The sequence below is a fragment of the Apis laboriosa genome, unplaced genomic scaffold (assembly GCF_014066325.1).
Source record: "Apis laboriosa isolate Shangri-la unplaced genomic scaffold, ASM1406632v1 scaffold13_cov153, whole genome shotgun sequence".
NCBI classification, from domain to species: domain Eukaryota; kingdom Metazoa; phylum Arthropoda; class Insecta; order Hymenoptera; family Apidae; genus Apis; species Apis laboriosa.
In genome coordinates, this window is record NW_025221370.1 from 3,051,511 (window position 1) to 3,071,201 (window position 19,691).

Consider the following 19,691-nt stretch of genomic DNA (forward strand, 5'->3'; position numbering starts at 1 on the left):
ATAATACTGCCGATGTAACTATTTTAGGGTTGAAACCTATTATGAAATATATGTTCAGTATGAAGATTCCAATAATTTAAAGTCTGACATCTTATATAAACATTTCACATTTTTAAAATAATATATTAAGATAGATACTTTTTTTAATTATAATTCCAGTCTTTTTTTATGTAGCAAACTTGTAATGCATAAGAGGTTTGTACTCATACAATTTTATTCTTCTATACAACAGTTGTTAAGTATTCAATCAAATTTGAATTAAATTTCAATTAATTCATAAAATAAAGAAAATTTTATTTTATATGCAGTGTGAATGCTTTATTTACATGAGATAATTACAATATTCCTTTAATTGGAATATGCTTTGCGTGAAGTTATAACAATTGTAGGTGAATGTTAAACAAATGACTTTAAGTGTTTTTTATCAATAAAAATTTTTTTCTATATTTTATATTTATTTTATTTTTGAATTTTATAAATAATAAAGTAACTATAATGATGAAATCTAATTTTTTTGTTTATATTATGAAAAATTAAAATTTATTTATTGATCATATAAAAATTGATTTCATGCATATTAACATACATAAAATTAATGATTCATTTGTAATGCATAAGCATCACTATAGAGTTATAGTAACAATCTTTATTGCCTTCAAATATATTTTTAATTGTGTATGTATCAAATATTTATCTGATATTTTTGTTTCGATCTTGTATGTATATTGTTAATATTAAAAAAAAATTTATATTAATGTACCATCTGATCTTCCATGGCTTTTGCTATCCATTCAGGTTCAGTTTGAGCAATTTTTTCTATTATTTGATTTACTTGATAGCAAAGAGATTGTATTTGTTTATCCCACGTTGGTAAAGTTTCGCGTGCTATTTAAAAATAAATTATTGATAAAAGATATTTGTACTAAATATATGACATTTAATAACCGATTTATTGCTTTTAACTTACTTTCAAAATGTACAATAGAATCGATTTGATCGATATAACCATTCATTCGACCTTCTGTGATCATTTGGCTAGCAATTTTTTCTGCTTTTGTCGGTGGAATTTCCAACAAAGCACCCAATTCTTCAAAAGTTATATTATTATACAATTTACTAGCAGATAATAAGTTATGTTCTATAACGGCACGATCAAGAATAGTTGACCCTAATCCATCGATCGTACTTGCTTTCTGATGTGGTTGTAATAAGGCTTCAAATTCTTGTAATTCGGAACGTCGAATAATACGATCTAGATACATTTTTTCAAGAATTGAATAAGCAGGAAGTTGCTGACAGCGCTCATCTTTAAATAATGTAGCTAACATTCGACTTCTTTGTTGACCTAATATTATAACGATATATATTTAAAATATATATTTTTTGTTATTTAAAAAATATAAAAGCTTACCTGCAGAAGCTAATACTGTACAAATTAATGCATTTCTAAGTGCAGTCATACGTTCATCTTCATGTATAATAGATCGATATGATAATTCATTATATCTTTGAGCAGCTTCTATAAATTTTCTTCTATAATCTAATACTCTTGCATAACAAACTTTATAGTAAATTTGTAACTGTTCATTTTTTGATTCAGCCTAAAAGAATTATAATATAAAAATTATATAAAAAAGGATATAATATATAAATTTAATACTTAATTGCTTAATATAATATATAATTATTCAGGTTCTTATATACTTGTAAAAGAGATGCCCTATTAATAAATGCTTCAGCTTGGACTGGATCATCATCTTCTAAATACAATCTTGCAATTTTAAGATAAGTTTCGAGTTTGTAATCAACTGTATATTGCCTGAAAGATAAATATTAAAACAATAATATTGATTAATCAAGAATTTTGATTAAGTTAATATAATGAAATAACAATTTTTATATCTACTTTTGTCCTGTTTCTAATGGTATTCCAACTAAAACATTAGCTGCTTCTCTCCAATTTTGATTACGTTCATAAATTTTTGCTAAATGTTGTCTTATACTAGCGACTTGTTCTTCAAATGAAATAACTCTTGGTTGAATCTGAAAAATTAATAACTTATTAGATTATAGTTTATATTATAAAAGTTATAAATTAAATATATTTCAAATCAATAAAAATATTTACCTTATCTAATGTATAATGTGAAATAGCCATTGACACTTCATCAGGTAAAAGTAATAATCGATTGCTAACATCTGTTAAAACTTGTCTTGAAATGACCAAACTTACATATTCATTTACAACTATAAAATAAACATTTATTGTTATATTATTTAAAAAATATTAAAAATAACATTAAATTGTAAATATAAAACTTTATTACAAATTATAAAAATAACAAATATTTAAATCATTTTTAGAAATATAATTATATATAAATATATAATGTAAACAAACATGAAGTTATCATATTTAGTGTAATAAATTGTATACAGAACATGCATGAATACATATTTTACGTGTACAACAAATTTATAATAAATAATTACTATCACTTAATAAATAATGTTATATATATATATATATATATATATATATATAACACATACACACACACATATATATATATCATAACAAAAATCTATTAAGAAAAAAGTAACGTACTTGCTTCAATGAATATCTTCAAAGCATCCATCGCTTCTTCGCTGGATGACAACAGTATTGAGTCCAATATTGCTCGATACCTGTAATTACCTACTTGTATGAAATGTTTTAAAAATATATTTTACATTCTACTTTATAAGCTTACTTTTCTGCTTGATCTTTATGAGAACCTCCGCAATATGCTAAATTTGCGAGCTGTTGACGTACAGAAGCTGCCGTCACCACCATCTTTTCTGCACGAATAACCAAAAATGACTTTTGCGCTATGTGTATTTTGTGCATGAACTATAAAAATTAATTACTAGTGAAAAAAATATTAAAAAAATATCATAATAAGTAAATAAATTTTATTGTTATAATAATAGAAAAAAAAACAAATTTTTAATAATAGTAAAGATTTTATATTTATTTATATCATTTTAAAATATATATATATATTTATATTTTTATAAAAATAAATCATAATATATAATAATAATAATACATTATTTATTCTTGTAGAATGCATGATGTATTTCATTTTATGTTGTTTTTTTATATAATATGGAATTATAAATATTAAATAATTGCATAAAAATACAATATAATATGAGATGGCGCTTTATATAATATCATTATTAATATGTTATTACATACTTTATATAAATAATTTATGATTAAGTACAATACAATCATGTGAATTCATTTATAAATCTGATTTAATAATTTGTGTTCCATAAAGATTTAATGAAATATTTAATTCGATATAACCTGTGTTATTTTATAAATAATTGAATTAAAAATAAATCATCAATATGATAATTAAATAAAAATAATACATTTTTTATTTATATTATATTATATTAATTTAATTATTAATTTATATATTAATTTACATTATACTTATATATCAATTATATTTTAAATATTAATTTACATTATTATATATTTAATATTATATTATATTCTTTATTATAATTTCATCATATTTTAGTCACCAAAATCAACAAAACATTTTATTAAATATTTAAATTTATAGTTTATGAATTCTTACAATTATTTTTTATTAATAAAAGAATGTATAAAATTTTCAAAATTTTTGCTTTCTGATGTGGTTGTAAAATTATTTGTATAAAGAAAAAAAAATGAATTTAAATATTTATCTAATTGTTTTTCTTTATTATCTTTATCTTTTGATTACATAAAAATAATCTATGTTATTAATTGATATTTATATCAATATATATCTTTGTTATGAAGAATTAATTCTAATATAATTATTTCATTAAAAAATCATTAATTGGTATTTTTCTAATTACATATATTTTTGAATTATAGAATTCATTTTATGATATTAAACCAATAATTGCATTATTGTATGCATAGATAGAAAATAGAATTTCATTTTTTTCATTTTAGAAATAAAATTTTTAATAAATATTATAGTTATAACAATATATAACTTTTTATAAAATATTTTGCATTCAAAATATTCAAGTTTTTGGAACACTTGGTTTTTTATTGGCCTAAGAGGGCGCTGAAGGGCTGACGTGTTTTTAGCCGCGGAAGGGTGAAAATGGCGAAATCGAAATTTGCAAAGTGCGCGAAAATATTGCTTGGTTTTGATGTAATATCTAATTGATAAAATAAAACATTCACGTTTGATGAATTACATGTAAAAAAAAAATTAACTTTATAATAACAGTGAACTTGTCATTCTCATTTCACTTTGAAATTTTAATACTAAACGACCTTTAGGTCTGTTTGTACACAGCGGTGCGTAGTGCACTGTGGGACAGCAATGGTGGGCGCGTGATTTTGAACAAATTCGAGATATTGAGGGAACACCCAGGTATGTATTATAAAACAAATTAATTTGCTTAGAAAACATTTTAGATAAAATTTAAATACTTCAAAAACATATGAAAAACTTTTTTGAATAATTTCTTACAATTAAAATAAGCTTCGTGGCACGCCCCCACCCAGCACTGTATGTACCTGATATGAACTGATAAGTTATAGGTTAAGTTGAATTTTGTGAGATTATAAGATGAATATTTGGAAAAAATTCATTTTTTATTACTATTTAGAATATTAAGAGTTTAGTTTTTCTTCATGCATTAATGTCGATTTATTATGAAAATATTAAAACTGTTAAAATGCATGCAGAAATTCAGTTCGCGGAAAATGGCGCGTTCAAGTAATAAATGGCGCTAATGTTCCTAAGTAGACTATCCTTCGAATTTTTCCTCATTATTCAAATTTTATTGTTCGAATTTTCAAAAATTCGAATTATACTCTGTTATTATATTGTTAAATGTGTTTGTAGATAATCCTATTGCTCTTTGGATTTAAAAATCATACATCTACTTCTTAAGGATTTGAATATTTGAATTTTTAAATTTTCGCAGATTCATTTCGTTTTTAAGTCATTTCACAGATCGTTTTATATTTTCCCTTTGATTTATGATATTTTTTTCTTTTTAGTGCGTAAGAACATGTGAAGCTTTATAGAAAAACGATTTACATTCTATGAATTTCTAACCTGTGAATGCATGAAATATATGTTTATAATGAAAGACTTAGACATCTGGAAAACTTTTTTAATATTTATAAAGTTTTTTTGACATATAATGAATATATATAATGAGTATATATAATACAAGATATTAAATATTGCTAAAACAGTTTAAAGTTTATAATTTAAAATTTTATTTTAGAATGTTTATGTAATTCATCAATTTTTATATCGCATTTGTTTTCGTACTTAATTATGTAATTAATTTCTAAGTTTTATATATATATATGAAATTTTTAGAAAAATAATTATTTTTAGAAACTATTCCTTTTACAAAAAGATGCATTATATGTTTATATAATTATTCATAATTATTTGAAGGAAAGTTTACATAGTCAAAAATATAATTATATAAATAAATATAAAATAAATATAATATAATATTTATAATATTTAAAATTAATAATTATTTTATTTTAGTTATATTATAAATTTATATATTATTTAACTTATTATATATATCAATTTTAAAAGACATATTAATAGATATTAAGTGGTATTTAGATTTTAAATAACATGTAAGCTTCTATAATAAATAATATTTTGAATAGGGACATAATCATGTCTGTAAATAAAGGGCAAAATGCTAGAGCATTGGTTGAACCATTAGCTCTTGATTCACGTACTCTTGGTGATGGAGATTTAAGTGCACTAAGTTTATCGCATAATAATGAACAATATTCATCAAATGACTTTGAAGCATTTGCAAATATTCAGGCTGAATTAGAATGTATGAATGCTGAAGAAGTTATGACAACAGATGAAGAGCATATAATAATTGAACGTAATATTCAGACTGAAACTATTGTACCTGATGTGGAAATGACTGAAGTTTCTGGGCAAGCTCAAGAAGAACATATTATTTATACAACAGCAAATCAAAATAATCAAAATATTGTGTTTCAAACAAAACCAACGTTACAAAGGCTTCCTGCATCCACAGTACAGGTATAAAATATAATAATTATGTATCTTGATATTTTTAATTTTACTTATTAATTTTTTTAATAGGTAAAATCAAATGCTGGTCAAGTGACACAAAGTCAGTCTATTATGATAGTGTCTCCTGCTGGTGGTCAAGGTACTAGCCAAATTTTAAAAATTTCACATCCATCAACAGCATCACATGGTCAATTACAATCATTAGCTCAGACTCTCATAACAGCAAAATCTGCTGATGGTAATATAGTTCAGTTAAGATCTGCACAACCTAGTAAACCGGTAATGGCAACTAGTCATTCAGGAAATATCACATTAGGTAATGTTCAAAATGTAAAAACAGCTCAATCAGCTATAAAACGGACTGCACAGAATACTTCTCAAAATCGAAATGTAAGATTGTTAATGATATTATATTTATTATTTTTACTATATTTCAAAGATTTTAAATATTTAATAAGATTTTTTTATTTTCATTTTTAGGTGTATACAAAAATGATATTAACTGGAAATCAAGCTCAATCAGGTCAACAAGTTCTTATAACAAGTTCTCAAAATGAAAACCAACAAACACAAGCAATAAAATTTTTAAATAATAGTGCATCAAGTCAAGATGTTACAAGTCCAACAAAAACTATAACATTAGCACAAGCACAACAAATGGGATTACTTTCCACTAATAAAGTCCCACATATTTTACCCTCTTCACCACAGAAACAAGTGAGTATTAAAAAAAAAGTAAGTATTGCTTCCTTATTATGGAAAAGAAGGATAAAAAACTTCTTCCAATTAATAACTATTTAATAGAATGATTTATTAGAAATAATTAATTTATTTTTGTTTTTGTTAAAGGGAATAATTGTAAATAAATTAGTGCAATCATCAAGTTCTCAACCTTCTAAAATGACTATAGTTCCAAGTAATACAATAAAATCACCTACAAAAATATTACCAGCTCCTACAGTAAATACACAAATTAAATCTTCAACAATTTCAAATCAGCAGTCATTTTCTTCTTCTAATAAATCATCTGTGCAACAAAGCCCTCAAAAAGTGATTATAAGACAGGTTTGTTGGTCTACATTTCTAAGATTTATATATTTCATAAAGCATGATATAATTTTAATATTTTCATTATGTTTATATTAATAAGATAATATATTTATAGAGTTCTTTAAAACCTGGAACTGTTCTTGGAAGTGGACAAGTTATTAGAATACCTGCTAATCAAAATATTGTAACTGGATCTAATCAAGTACATCAGATACAGATGCCTGGAAGACAAGTAATATTTTTTTAATTAATATTAATAAATTATAATATTTTAATATTATAATATTTGTATAAATTTTTATATAAATAATTCTTTTTAAGGTGCAATATGTAAGATTAGTTAGTACTCCATCATCAGGAACTACAAATGTTGTTACTGTAGGTAAAACAAAATCACAAACAACTTTACAAACAGTTGGAGTTGGTCAAAAAATAGGAGGTCAACAACAAATTGTTAAGGTTCGTAAAAATAGAACATATAATCATAAACAATAATAGATTTATTTATATTTATAATTTTCCTTCAAACAAAATAGGTAGTTCCATTAAATACTAGTAATCAATCATTAAGAACAGTTGCGCCTAAAGCAACATTAACAGGAAGTGGTCAAAGGTTATTAATTCCGGCAACTGCAACAGTAGGTAATCAATCTAAAAATGCAGTTGCTATTCCGGCATCTGCTTTAAGTCAATTAGCATCTGGACAAGCAGTTCTTTCAACTAATTCAAATGTAGGAAATATTGTAGTGTTACCAGCTCAATATATTCAACAACAGGTTTGATATATTAAATATTTAAAAAAATTGAAATGAAGTAAATAAATAAATTGATTATTTATATTATTCATTATATATTTATAATATAAATATAATAATATTACTTGTGTTTGCAGTCAGCGGATGATGTAAAACTGAAAACTCAGCAAACAACAACCAATTTATTAAGTAATTCACAAAATTTACAGAGTTCAACAGGAACTTTATCTGTGGGGTCTGTTATAGAAAGTAAAAGTTCTCAAAGATCATATACCAGTGTTGAACCAAATGGTATTAGACCAAGAAAACCATGTAATTGTACTAAATCACAATGTCTTAAATTGTAAGTATAACATTGAATAATAAAATATGTAATATACATATAATATAAATAATAGATATATAATGTTATTATTAGTATTATGATTCTATTTTTAAAAACTGAACATCAGGTTGCTATTCATTTTTTTTATTATATTGATTACAGAATGATATAATAAAAACTAATATTCTTTAAGATTGTTATGTGGAGTAAGAAATATTGCATTGTGACATCAATAAATGATCATTTTTTAAATCGTATTTTATTAAATAAAAATAATAAATTGTAAATACATTTTATTGCAGATATTGCGATTGTTTTGCGAATGGAGAATTTTGTCATATGTGTAACTGTAATAATTGTTCTAATAATCTTGGAAATGAAGAAGAAAGACAACGTGCTATTAAGTCGTGTTTGGAACGTAATCCAAATGCTTTTCGTCCAAAAATTGGCAAGGGTCGTGAAACTGGCGATGATATACGTAGACATAACAAAGGTTGTAATTGTAAACGAAGTGGATGTTTAAAAAATTATTGTGAATGTTATGAGGTATCATAAATCTTAAATATAAATATTTTTGAGAGTAATTAAATATTGTTACTAAAATCTTTTTTTTATCTATATAGGCTAAGATTCCATGCTCTGCTAATTGTAAATGTATAGGATGTCGTAATGTAGAAGAACCAAATCTAGAGAAAAAATCTTTAAAAGATCTAGCTGAAGCAGCTGAAGTAAGAACTGCACAACTTACACTAAACAAGACAAAATTACAATTATCAGAAATGGCTTTCAGACCTCCTGCAACGTCAAATACGGGTGCAAGGTATATTTAAAAAAAAAAATATATATATATAAATATATATATTTTTGACACAAATTTATATTTCGTAGGCAACCTTTTAATTTTTTAACTGATAAAGTAGTAGAAATAACATGTCAATGTTTAATGGCACAAGCTGATGAAGCAGAACGTAATATGTTTGATGATGAAACATCACAAAGACTTATAATTGAGGAATTCGGTCGCTGCCTTAAGGAAATTATAGAATCTGCACATAAAGCTGAAGCTACCTAGCAGGTACATTCTAAGAAAAAGTATAATGTTAAGAATTTTCAAATTTTGAAAACTTATTCTGAAATTACAAAATTGAAAATGTTAGTTATTGGTACTTCTTAATTTAATAAATTGGCCATAACATAAGTGTTACATACCAAAGATAATGGTAAAGGGAATTAAAATACATTCAACCGTTTTCTTATTTTATATCTTTAATAAATCATATTAAATGATTTTTTTTTGTAAATATAAATTAACTGTGAGCTTTGTAACTTTCAAAATCATGATTTTAATTTTTATAATGTGATGCTAAGTTATCTCTAATTAAAAATCTATTATTAAATTATTTTTGTTTTTGTTTATTGAAAATTTGATAAAAAGAATTAAAATTTGTTTTTTTTTTTTATAATATACAATATATCATTTAAAAAAAAACGGTTGAAAATTAACATTAAAACTTGTAACACAAGTGAATAAGTTATAAAAAAATATTTCCATATTTGTCAATTATATGTATTTTAAAAATTGATTTTAATTTTGGAAATCAAGAGGCTAAAATAAAATAGTAAGAATCAAATGAAATCTATGCATTAAATGTTCCATGTTTCGTATTTGAATTTCTAATTAATTATTTTTATTACTATAAATATTCATATATTTTTATTAAAAGAAATGCATGTATTCATAAAATATCGGGGAATGGTGATGTTTTATGGAATATCGAGAATACTCGATTTTTTGATCGATAGGCAATATGAATAATAAGCTCAAAATATGTTTAATGTAATAGTTTATATTGCTTAAAATTTTCATATTGTATATCGATTTAATATTTGTATCAATTTAAATTAATAAAAATGATTTGCTATTTTTTCGGTAATGCACTCTAGAATATTCCTGCGTATATTTTGCATTAAAAGTTTGTAAAAGCGAAACCTTAAAAATTTATAAAAATGATAAATTTATTTATGATAAAAAAGTTAATATTATTAAAAATAATTAAGAAACTTGTGTTCACAAAAATAAGAATTATTCAAGTTATTTCTGAATGATGTTGCATTTTTACAATTTTTTCTTTATAATTTTTGGTTTTTCATTTGTAATATTAATAAATTTTTTTTTTTAAAAGTTGAAAAATTCCTTTTTCGTTATGTTATTTTTGTGTACTTTGAACATAAGCTTAAAAAAAAAAATATATATATTAAAAGTTCGAAACAAAAATACAAGTTTCTTCATGTAAATGTTTCGTATATTTTCTTATTAGATTTATAACGATATTTAATATCGTATATTTTCAAATAATTATAAATTAATCAGTTTTTCTTGTTACACTTGTTGCAATAGAGTCATGTTTAATTTAATTATTATATTTAATATTTAGTAATTTAGTTTATGGAATTATTTAAATAATTATGATAGCGAATGATATTGCAGTGAATGAAAATTAATTAAGAATACAATTATCTAATATATAAATTGAAAATTTGATTGGTACGAATGAATGATTTTTCATCATGCAATGATCATCATTGCAGTAGTAATATTATTTGTCTGCCATTAGGGATGATAAAAGTATAACTTTTATGTAGAAAATTAATATAAAATATAGAGAGTTTATATATTATATTATATATAAAACTTGTATAAGAACAAATGTAATATAGAAATACAAATATAAATATATATTATATATTCATAAAATTCGTACTTCAAATGACAATGTTTATTTTAAGTATATAAAATTGTACAGACTTATAATTTAATGAGGTTAATATTGTGTGAATTAAAATATAATTTTGAGTCATCTCTTAGATGTCTCAAAAAACCACAATAGAGAAAAATTATTCATACATTTCTACTTGTTATATGTCATTTATATAACAAATCAAATATAAAAATATTAATTAAACTAATATTAAAAATTTTACAAAAATGTGTATGTATAAGAAAGTACTATGTACAGATAATATTCGTATATTTAAATATATCTTTATAATTTGTCTCTGTACATAGGAAAAAATCTGATATCATAAAAATTATTAAATAATTTATTATTTTTAATTTAGAAAAAATTATTTAAATATGTTCAAATTAACTAAATATGTAAAAAGTTACAATTAACATGTAAAAAGTTTTAATTCAGTTATGAATTCGAATAGAATGTAAATAGGCAATAAATTATAATAATAATTATACCTTATTTGATATCAGATTTTTGACGTGATTTAATTAACATTAAAGTGTATGTATGAAGAAAATGTATGTATATACATGTCAAACATATATAACTTTCAATAAATCTTATGTTTACATTGCAAATTGATAATTCATTGAATTACACATAAAAAATTTATTCTTATATAAAAATACATATATTTATCTATATTAAAATAATTTATTAAAATTTCACTATTTTTTTAGTTTTTTTATCATCTTTTTTGTCTATAATATTTTTTTCTTCTAAAGATTCTACATTATCATTTGTAATTGTATTTACTGTAATTATATTTTCTTCCTTTTCTTTAATTAAATCTGGACAATCTTTTTTTAAATGTGTAACATCCCCACAAATTTTACAAGCACCTCCCTGAGGATAGATTCCTTTAGGATTATCAGGACATTGTTTAGCAATATGCCCTTGTTCACGGCAAATAAAACAAGTTGCATATCTATATTCTGTTGGCTTAGTTACTTTACATTCAAAATGTGTATGTTCTGTTGATCCACATTTATAACAGATTCCTGTTCCTGCTTGTTCTGATCCAAGCTCAGGGCAATCAGATAAATTATGTCCAGCTTTACGACAATGGAAACAAACAGATTTCTTAATTCTAGCTAATACTTTTTCAGCTTTTCTCCTTTCTAATTTCATTGTTGTATCTATTTCTTTTTGTGGAATGCCTAAAAAAATATATAAAATATAGAAATGTTTTAAATATATAATATAAATAAATATATCTTATATAATCTACCTTTCATAATCATTTTCTGTTTTAAATCATTTAATCTATCTGCATCTTCTTTTTTTATTGGAAATCCATTAAATTTTACAATTTCTATTTCTATACCATTGATGATTATTTTTGAAGATCCTAAATCTGGTTTTCTTCTTTTGTGTTCTTTATCATCTCGAATTTTTGGTAGTTTTTTTTTCTTTTTTTGATTATCAAATTTTTTCATACCAAATTTATTTGGAATATCTTTATACTTTTGTGATTTAGTGATAGAATTTTTATTAAACCTTGTTTGATTAATTTTTACATTTATATTCTTGTTATTGTTTGTATTCTTTAATGCAAAATTATCATTATTATTTTCTGTAATATTAAATAAATTTTCATTCAAACTTTTTTCTTTATTATATTTTTGACGTTTAAAAGGTATAACTTTCTCATTTTGTGATTCATTTGTATTGATTGTTACATCATTTTTATTTTTTTCAATTTTTGAGATATCTTGTACATTCTTTTTTCTTTTTTTATTTAATTTATCAAATGATATATTTGATTTATTAATTTTTGTATCATTTTCTATTTCTGCTTTATTTAATTGTATCTTTTGGTTTTTTTTGATCTTATTTATCATTAAATCTTTTTCTCTTTCAGAGTTATCTGGAAATTCTGCCCAGGAATTATTAACACTTTCAATATTATTAGTTGTAAATTTATTTTGCTTATTTTCTAATAATTCTTTAACAGATTTTGTTTTTTCAGAAAATTCTTGCTTTTTAGATAAATTTTCAATTAATTGCTGTTTCATTACATGCCATGGAGTAGCTTCATTAGGTATTTTTTCATTTGAAGCTTTTGAACCTTTAGCTCTTGTATATCGAGTCATATTTTAACAATTAATTGAAATTATCTATAATTTAAAAAAATTAAAAATTATTTTATTTATATAATTTTTTAAAATTAAATTTTAAATGCATAATCAATTATTACTATTATAAAAGTAAATTGTATTATAAATTTTAATTTTTTATTATAAATATTTAAAATTAATTATTTAAGTTAGTTAAAATAAATAAAATATATATTTTAGTCAAATTTTTGAAAATAAATATTACTAATAAATAAATAAATAAATATTATTTTACTTTATTTTTAATTATATAATAATGAATATGAAATATTTTACATATTTTAATAAAATTATAATAAAATTAAAAAATTATAAGATAAAACTATAATATTTTTGTATTAAATAATTAATCAAATTAATTTACGTTTATTAAAATACACGATTATAAAAAAAATATATATATATATTAATTCAAATTCACATTAATAACATTCAAAACAATAATATTTAATTGTTAAAATAACCTTAACATAAAATAACCTTACTCTTATTTTATACATGAACAATATTGATGAAAAAGACTTAATATTCAATACATTTTTGCTATTTTTCGCAAAGTTATTATTCTAAACATTTAATATAAAGTCGGAAATGTAATATCTATATTTTTTAAAAATTAAAAATTAAAACATTTTGTAGTTTAAAAAAGAAATAGTGGAAAGTGACATCTCATACCTCACGTTTCGCCAAGAATAAGTATAAATAAAAAGAATGCGTAACAAGAAAAGGACAAAGATAGAATAAAAATATTGAAATCAGAGCCATCTTCAGAATGCCGCAGAAAGAACACATATAGAAAGGAATAGACACATATAGATAAATACACATATAGAAAATTGATAGAAAAAGATAGAAATAGATCAAGAATTGACCATTAGCGCCATCTTTTGGATATAATATCTCCAAAAATAAAATAAGTTTTAAAAACATTCAAGAGATGGTGCTGATTTTCAATTCTTTTTCTATCTTATCCTTTTTGAAGAGATACCTTTAATATTTAAGAGATGGCGTTAATAGTTAATTTTTTAGCCTATCACTATCCTTTTCTTACTTTCTTTTCTTTATTTTCTGTTCTTTCTTTGTATGTTTCATTTGCGGCACTCTGAAAATGGCGTTGATTTCAATATTTTCTCATTATCTCTGTTCTTCTCATTATTCTCTGTATCTTCTCATTATTCTCTTATCTTTTTCCTTTCTCACAGTTTAAGTTTTTTATAAAGAAAATGGAAGTAAAATTATGTTTATATGCTTAGGTACTTTTTATTCGTTTTGAAACTTTCACATATACACGTTAATTATTAACGACATAATAAACAATGACATATAGACATTAGAATCTGAGTAGATGCCCGTATCGCGGACTGGTTGCGAGAAAAAGATGTTTCATAATACATATCACGTAATCATTATCATTATAATGACCATATATATATATATATATATATATATATGTATATATATGTAACAATATTTATAGACATATACAGACGAATTTCATGTGTATCTGTGTTTTATATAATATTTATATTTATATATTTATATTCATATTTATATTTATATTTATACGTTATAACACCGATATGTCAGTTTATTAGGCATGAATTTCTTGTGTGCGTGTGTACATGTATATGTATGTACTTTGTGATAAATGCACGCATGTGTACCAATACTTGTTTCTCATTTCTATTTCAGACGATCTTTGTATATTCCTTATACAGATTAATTATTTATATCTTAATCAAAAAAGAAATAACATATACAGTAATATATCCGTAGAATCTATTATACGTGTATCCTATGCTTGGAAAAATTATATGCTTGCATGCTCGTGTAAACGTGTCTATGTTTGTATGTGTTATAATCAGCGTACGCAATAATTCTAAAGTGAGAAAAGTTCAAATGAGTTTAATAAGTAACGAAGCGGACAGTATGAGAGAGCACCGAGATATATTAGAGCGAAGATATCCACCGAAATACGGTAAAAACAAAGAGACAGAGATTTGGGAAATAGAGCATAGCTCGGTCTTTCAGGTGTAAAGAGGATTTTTTGACTTATTTATATTCTTTATATGTTTTACTTGTTCATTCATTTTTTTTTTTTTTTTAGTTTTGTTAAATTAATGTCTTTTTTAATTTATGTTTAATATATGTGTATACGCATCTCTGTATGTATTATGTGTACGTTAAAGAGAGATTATCAGAGTATTACGCGCTATAATATAATTGAAATAAATATGTGTATATATTTATATTATGTATAATATGGCTATGCCGTGAATGGCTCGTCGGCTGCGCTTGCAACGACTCGATCACTGTAAGACACTGTACAAAAATACCGCTTATAATAATTAGTAATAATAACAACGCAGCCGGCAAGACTAAAACTTACGGCCATCAGAGATATGTCTCGACATGGTTCTTTGGGTGCCTTCAACGCGAATATGCGCAAGTGACTAACCCATTTCATCGTTCTACGATCACCTAAAAAGGATATGTTTCACTACACTGAGTCAGGAGTCCCGGTGTTCTTTATCACTAGTACTATATATCAATATAGAAATTAAGAAGAAACTTATAATTATCATATGTTAAATTATCAATATATCAAATTAATTATATCAAATTTTTTTTTTAAATTTCTAAATAAATATACTATTATCGATAAATAAAATGAAATAGAAAGTTAAAAATGTATTTCTACAATTAATATCATAACAAATATGTTTGTATATTTTTCTACTTTTTCCCTTCGATTCAGTCTTTAATCTTGGGATCTAAACTCCTGTCTCACTGGATAAGTGCATCTATGCTAACGTTACTATTTTCTTTATTTCTGTATCTACTGATATTTTTTGTCAACTTATGATCATTCACATCCTATTGTTCAAGCGAACGTTTTACTAGAAATTTAATATAATATAATATATATAATAATTGATATTAATTTAATATTTGGAAAAAATTATTTTTGATATGCCTTCCGCGGATTCTAAGCTATATGTAGGGCCTGCAAAGAATTCCACTCGGCGTATCGTAAATCAAACTTAATATCTATTCGAATTAAATTTTTATTATCAAAGAAAATTTTTCAGAGGAAAATTAATATTGGATAAATATCAAATAAATGATGCAATTAAATAATCCATAATCGAACAATTCGCTTGTAACAATAATATGTAAATAACATCTTGATATTTTCATATCGATGAAACTTCTTAGAAAAAACATCCAATGCGTATATGTATATATATAATATATAAGTATATAATATATCTTTGATGATCGTAATAATGTGTATATATGTAACATACATATATTATATATATATATTAACAAATAAATTCTCTTAAATCTCATACGTTTACGATATATATACGATCTTTAGAGATTATATCAATGAAGCCTTAACTATTTTTTTACAGGTAAAATTTTGGGCGTATAAATGATATGTGTGTGTTGTGTGATTTGGTACGAACCTTTTTTTTCTTAATCGAAGGAGATAATTTTAATTTTCATATAAAAGAGTATCATGGTAAAAAAATAACATTTATTGGAATTTATTGAATATTAATATTAAGAATTTTACTTAATTAAATAATAATAATAATCTATCTTATACAAAACAATTGATTAAAATTGTTAAAATGATTAAAATTATTCAGTAGAGCTATATGTTTAAAAATAAATTTTAAAACAAATGTTTTCAAGATCTCCTTCGATTTTTATTAAAATAATGGTTCGCGTCACGACGTAACATTATTATTAACCTAATTTCGGTATGCAAGTATTACTCGTAATATTAATGCCTTAACATTATTACTCTTTTATTATTCTATATTAATTATCGAATAGTAAAACACAATTTACTTTCCTTGTGTGTAACGCTTTTACGATACTACGTTTTGTGAACGTATTTTCAATATCTCACGCGATATAGTGTACGAAAGGTGTTCGATGGTGTTTTACTAAGTTTTCATCAACATACTTGTAACCGAGTCCTAAAATTATACATATACTTCTATATCTGACAATATAATATTACAATGCAGGATTTGTCTTTATACTTTCTTCGTTTCGTAATAACAATCGAATTTCTCTTGTCCGTCGAAAAATATTACAGTTATCTTTGACACGCCAAGTTTCGAATTAACTTCGAACACGTTTCGCAACTCGAAGATAGAAGCATTACGTGTTCGCACGTCACAATCCGCGTGTTGCTTGGAGAAGGGGAACTTAAAAACATCTAGTTGAAATTAAAGATCGTGCGGCAAAAGCGTAACTGCGACGTACACTATCATTTTATCGTTTCATCTTGCGGCGTTGCTGAAAGGCGGTTGTAATTTTATGACGCGTGTATAAGTGTCGACGTTTAGAGTAGCAGTGGAGGATCACAAAACAGAAGCGACGAGCCATTTCAATGAATCGTGCTCTACCGGAATTGACAAGTGTCGGTTTCCTGTTGAGTATATTACGTTCTATCAGCAGTCGTTATTTCATTTCGACTGGCCGCTCCTTTGTGAACGAAGTTAAACATTTGAATGATCTCAAGATATCACCGCCAAAGACTGCGAGTTGAAGAATTCGTTTGAATCGATCTATACGATATCCTGACCATTTTGATCATTTTGATCGAATGTTTCTTGATCGTAGTAATATTTCTGAAAATAAATATCAATAAATGGAATAAATATATCAAGATACAAAAAAAAAAGGGAAATAATAACGATTAATAAATAAGATAAATTAATTTACAAAATATAGTATACTGGCCAAATTAGTTAATTGAATATCTCCGTAACTTTCAGCAACAATGAAAATTGAAATGTGACGATCTATTTTTTATATTATTACTAGACGAGACTGTGACGTACGAAGTGCAACATTAAGAAATGTCGATGACTTCGTCTCAATGATTCCAGGAACGGGTTGATATGTATAAGATGAATGTCCGTGGATCATAAAATGGCTAAACTACAGACATTCGAATTTTCTATCGAATTATACTACGCATCTCGCGTTCTCGCACGAGCTTTAACAGACATCCATAAAATACTTGGCAACGATCTTGATATGTAACGTTCGATGAAAAAGGCTTGTACATTTACTACGACATGGTAGGGCCTTTTTTCACCCTGTTATCGTTCGAGTTTTTTCCTTTCTCCCTTTTATTACACCGTTCGAGCGTGGTTTTCGATTTACATTAGAATCGAACGCTACGATCGAAATTTAATCGATCAGACGATCGAGATAATTATGGCCGCCATAATTCAATCGTATTATCCTTCAATTTTCGATCGAACGATATCGTGATCAATATGTCAAAATACTCATCGATTGTTGTTCGTTATGAATCACATGGTTATTTTTTCGTTTCAAACAAAAATTTCATGATGGATCATAAATATTTTTCAAAAATGATCTGACGAATCATTTCATTCTTCCAACGAAAAAAAGATCGATTTACGTTGATTTTTGCAAGATACTTAATTTTTCTCACAATTTAATTTAACTTAATCGATGTTTTACGATCGATCAGTTTTCTCGATACTTCTATCAACATTATCAAAGCTTAAAATCGCGAAATGAAAAATAGATATCGATCGTTCAATCGTGTCACGTCTCCGCGACCGTGACACGATTGTTCGACGATAAAAACAAAGATAATAAATTCGAGGAACGCGGTTTCGAAAAACGAAGGGAAAACGGCGTCGGTAGGGAATTTTTCGCGCGAATCAGGGGGACACAGGTTCGCGTTTGAGGAAAACTGAGGTGTCCGAGCGCATCACACGATCGGACATCGCAGTTAGAGCATAGCAACGGCGACGATCAGTAATCGTAACATCGTATCGGTGTAAACGTGACAGGTGCCCATCGACGAGGTTCTTCCAGCGTTCTTCCCGACGCAACCCATTCTCTCCAACGGTATATTCTGAACAGAATACTCTCGGTTCTCGCTGAGCATGGTGCACACCGTGTGCTTCCTCGACATCCTCTCGTCATCCTTGTCGCGTAGATTTCCCAACCAAATGGAATACCATCGTAGCTCACAGTCGCAAACCAGAGGATTGTCTGTGGAAGAAAAAGATTGAGAAAAAAAAAAAAAAATAACTTTTCTTCCTTCCTACTCCTCTTCTTCTCATTTTCCCTTCATAATTTCAAATTCATTGGCTCGAGATAAATCTATCTTATCGCGTTCAACAACAATTCTAGTTGAGATATCGCGAAAAATTAAAATTTATTGATAAACTTTTCCATCGCACATCTATAGATAAATAGGAAACGAACTCCTTGACATTTACCCGTGATATCGATGTGTCGCAATGTATCCACGATATTTTCAGTCACCTCCTCCGGTATGTGCACGAGCTTGTTGTTTTGCAGATTCAACGTTTCCAACGAGTTCAAATTTTCAAAGACCACCGGTGGCAATATTTTGATCCTGGGAAACAGAAAGAAAGAAACGTCTCCTCTATGATGAAAAAACAAAGAGAGAGAGAGAGAGAGAGAGAGAGAGAGAGAGAGAGAGAGAGAGAGAGAGA

General features: G+C 25.0%; 4 protein-coding genes across 14 annotated transcripts in view; 1 reads left to right on the top strand and 3 right to left on the bottom strand.

Moving 5' to 3' along the window:
• Window positions 1-213: 213 nt before the first annotated feature.
• On the bottom strand, window positions 214-2,872 carry LOC122721055 (COP9 signalosome complex subunit 4). The gene is made up of 8 exons (XM_043948273.1): window positions 2,754-2,872; window positions 2,609-2,688; window positions 2,129-2,247; window positions 1,907-2,043; window positions 1,705-1,819; window positions 1,412-1,601; window positions 968-1,345; window positions 214-885 (listed from the first exon to the last, which is right to left on the bottom strand). Exons 1-8 carry the CDS (start codon window positions 2,834-2,836, stop codon window positions 752-754), a joined length of 1,236 nt encoding a protein of 411 aa, XP_043804208.1. The 5' UTR covers window positions 2,837-2,872; the 3' UTR covers window positions 214-751.
• Window positions 2,873-4,158: 1,286 nt separating this feature from the next.
• Window positions 4,159-9,621, top strand: LOC122720913 (protein lin-54 homolog). Of its 3 annotated transcripts, none has more exons than XM_043947993.1 (12): window positions 4,159-4,439; window positions 5,717-6,113; window positions 6,177-6,497; window positions 6,588-6,842; window positions 6,957-7,172; window positions 7,273-7,389; window positions 7,479-7,616; window positions 7,694-7,933; window positions 8,050-8,255; window positions 8,540-8,783; window positions 8,861-9,057; window positions 9,126-9,621. In XM_043947993.1, exons 2-12 carry the CDS (start codon window positions 5,727-5,729, stop codon window positions 9,307-9,309), a joined length of 2,505 nt encoding a protein of 834 aa, XP_043803928.1. In that variant the 5' UTR covers window positions 4,159-4,439; window positions 5,717-5,726; the 3' UTR covers window positions 9,310-9,621. The 3 variants fall into 3 exon arrangements, with proteins under 3 accessions (XP_043803928.1, XP_043803929.1, XP_043803930.1); XM_043947994.1 differs by having other exon boundaries at window positions 6,588-6,824; XM_043947995.1 differs by having other exon boundaries at window positions 5,961-6,113.
• Window positions 9,622-11,550: 1,929 nt separating this feature from the next.
• On the bottom strand, window positions 11,551-13,845 carry LOC122720986 (zinc finger CCHC domain-containing protein 9-like). Of its 3 annotated transcripts, none has more exons than XM_043948151.1 (3): window positions 13,828-13,845; window positions 12,264-13,152; window positions 11,551-12,192 (listed from the first exon to the last, which is right to left on the bottom strand). In XM_043948151.1, exons 2-3 carry the CDS (start codon window positions 13,126-13,128, stop codon window positions 11,690-11,692), a joined length of 1,368 nt encoding a protein of 455 aa, XP_043804086.1. In that variant the 5' UTR covers window positions 13,129-13,152; window positions 13,828-13,845; the 3' UTR covers window positions 11,551-11,689. The 3 variants fall into 3 exon arrangements, with proteins under 3 accessions (XP_043804086.1, XP_043804084.1, XP_043804085.1); XM_043948149.1 differs by lacking the exon at window positions 13,828-13,845 and adding an exon at window positions 13,638-13,704; XM_043948150.1 differs by lacking the exon at window positions 13,828-13,845 and adding an exon at window positions 13,617-13,634.
• A 2,948-nt stretch (window positions 13,846-16,793) lies between these two features.
• The window catches only part of LOC122720933 (slit homolog 1 protein), a 120,483-nt gene continuing 117,585 nt past the window's right edge, over window positions 16,794-19,691 (bottom strand). For 6 of the 7 annotated variants that reach the window (XM_043948047.1, XM_043948050.1, XM_043948053.1 and 3 more), the window contains 2 exons: window positions 19,452-19,621; window positions 16,794-19,221 (listed from right to left, as the gene is read on the bottom strand). In XM_043948047.1, coding sequence (XP_043803982.1) covers window positions 18,956-19,221; window positions 19,452-19,621 — 436 coding nt within the window. In that variant the 3' untranslated portion in view covers window positions 16,794-18,955. The remainder of the gene's footprint in view (window positions 19,222-19,451; window positions 19,622-19,691) is intronic. The other variant, XM_043948052.1, reaches the window with a different exon arrangement.

Excerpts from the sequence above, each read along its gene's own strand:
- LOC122721055 (XM_043948273.1), bottom strand. The coding sequence starts at position 2,836 with ATGGTGGTGACGGCAGCTTCTGTACGTCAACAGCTCGCAAATTTAGCA. Across the intron at positions 2,689-2,753 it reads CATAAAGATCAAGCAGAAAA|GTATCGAGCAATATTGGACT; the intron begins GTAAGCTTATAA and ends AGGTAATTACAG. Across the intron at positions 2,044-2,128 it reads CACATTATACATTAGATAAG|ATTCAACCAAGAGTTATTTC; the intron begins GTAAATATTTTT and ends TTAATTTTTCAG.
- LOC122720913 (XM_043947993.1), top strand. The coding sequence starts at position 5,727 with ATGTCTGTAAATAAAGGGCAAAATGCTAGAGCATTGGTTGAACCATTA. Across the intron at positions 6,843-6,956 it reads AAGTGAGTATTAAAAAAAAA|GGAATAATTGTAAATAAATT; the intron begins GTAAGTATTGCT and ends TTTTTGTTAAAG. Across the intron at positions 7,173-7,272 it reads AAAAAGTGATTATAAGACAG|AGTTCTTTAAAACCTGGAAC; the intron begins GTTTGTTGGTCT and ends ATATATTTATAG.
- LOC122720986 (XM_043948151.1), bottom strand. The coding sequence starts at position 13,128 with ATGACTCGATATACAAGAGCTAAAGGTTCAAAAGCTTCAAATGAAAAA. Across the intron at positions 12,193-12,263 it reads ACAGAAAATGATTATGAAAG|GCATTCCACAAAAAGAAATA; the intron begins GTAGATTATATA and ends ATATTTTTTTAG.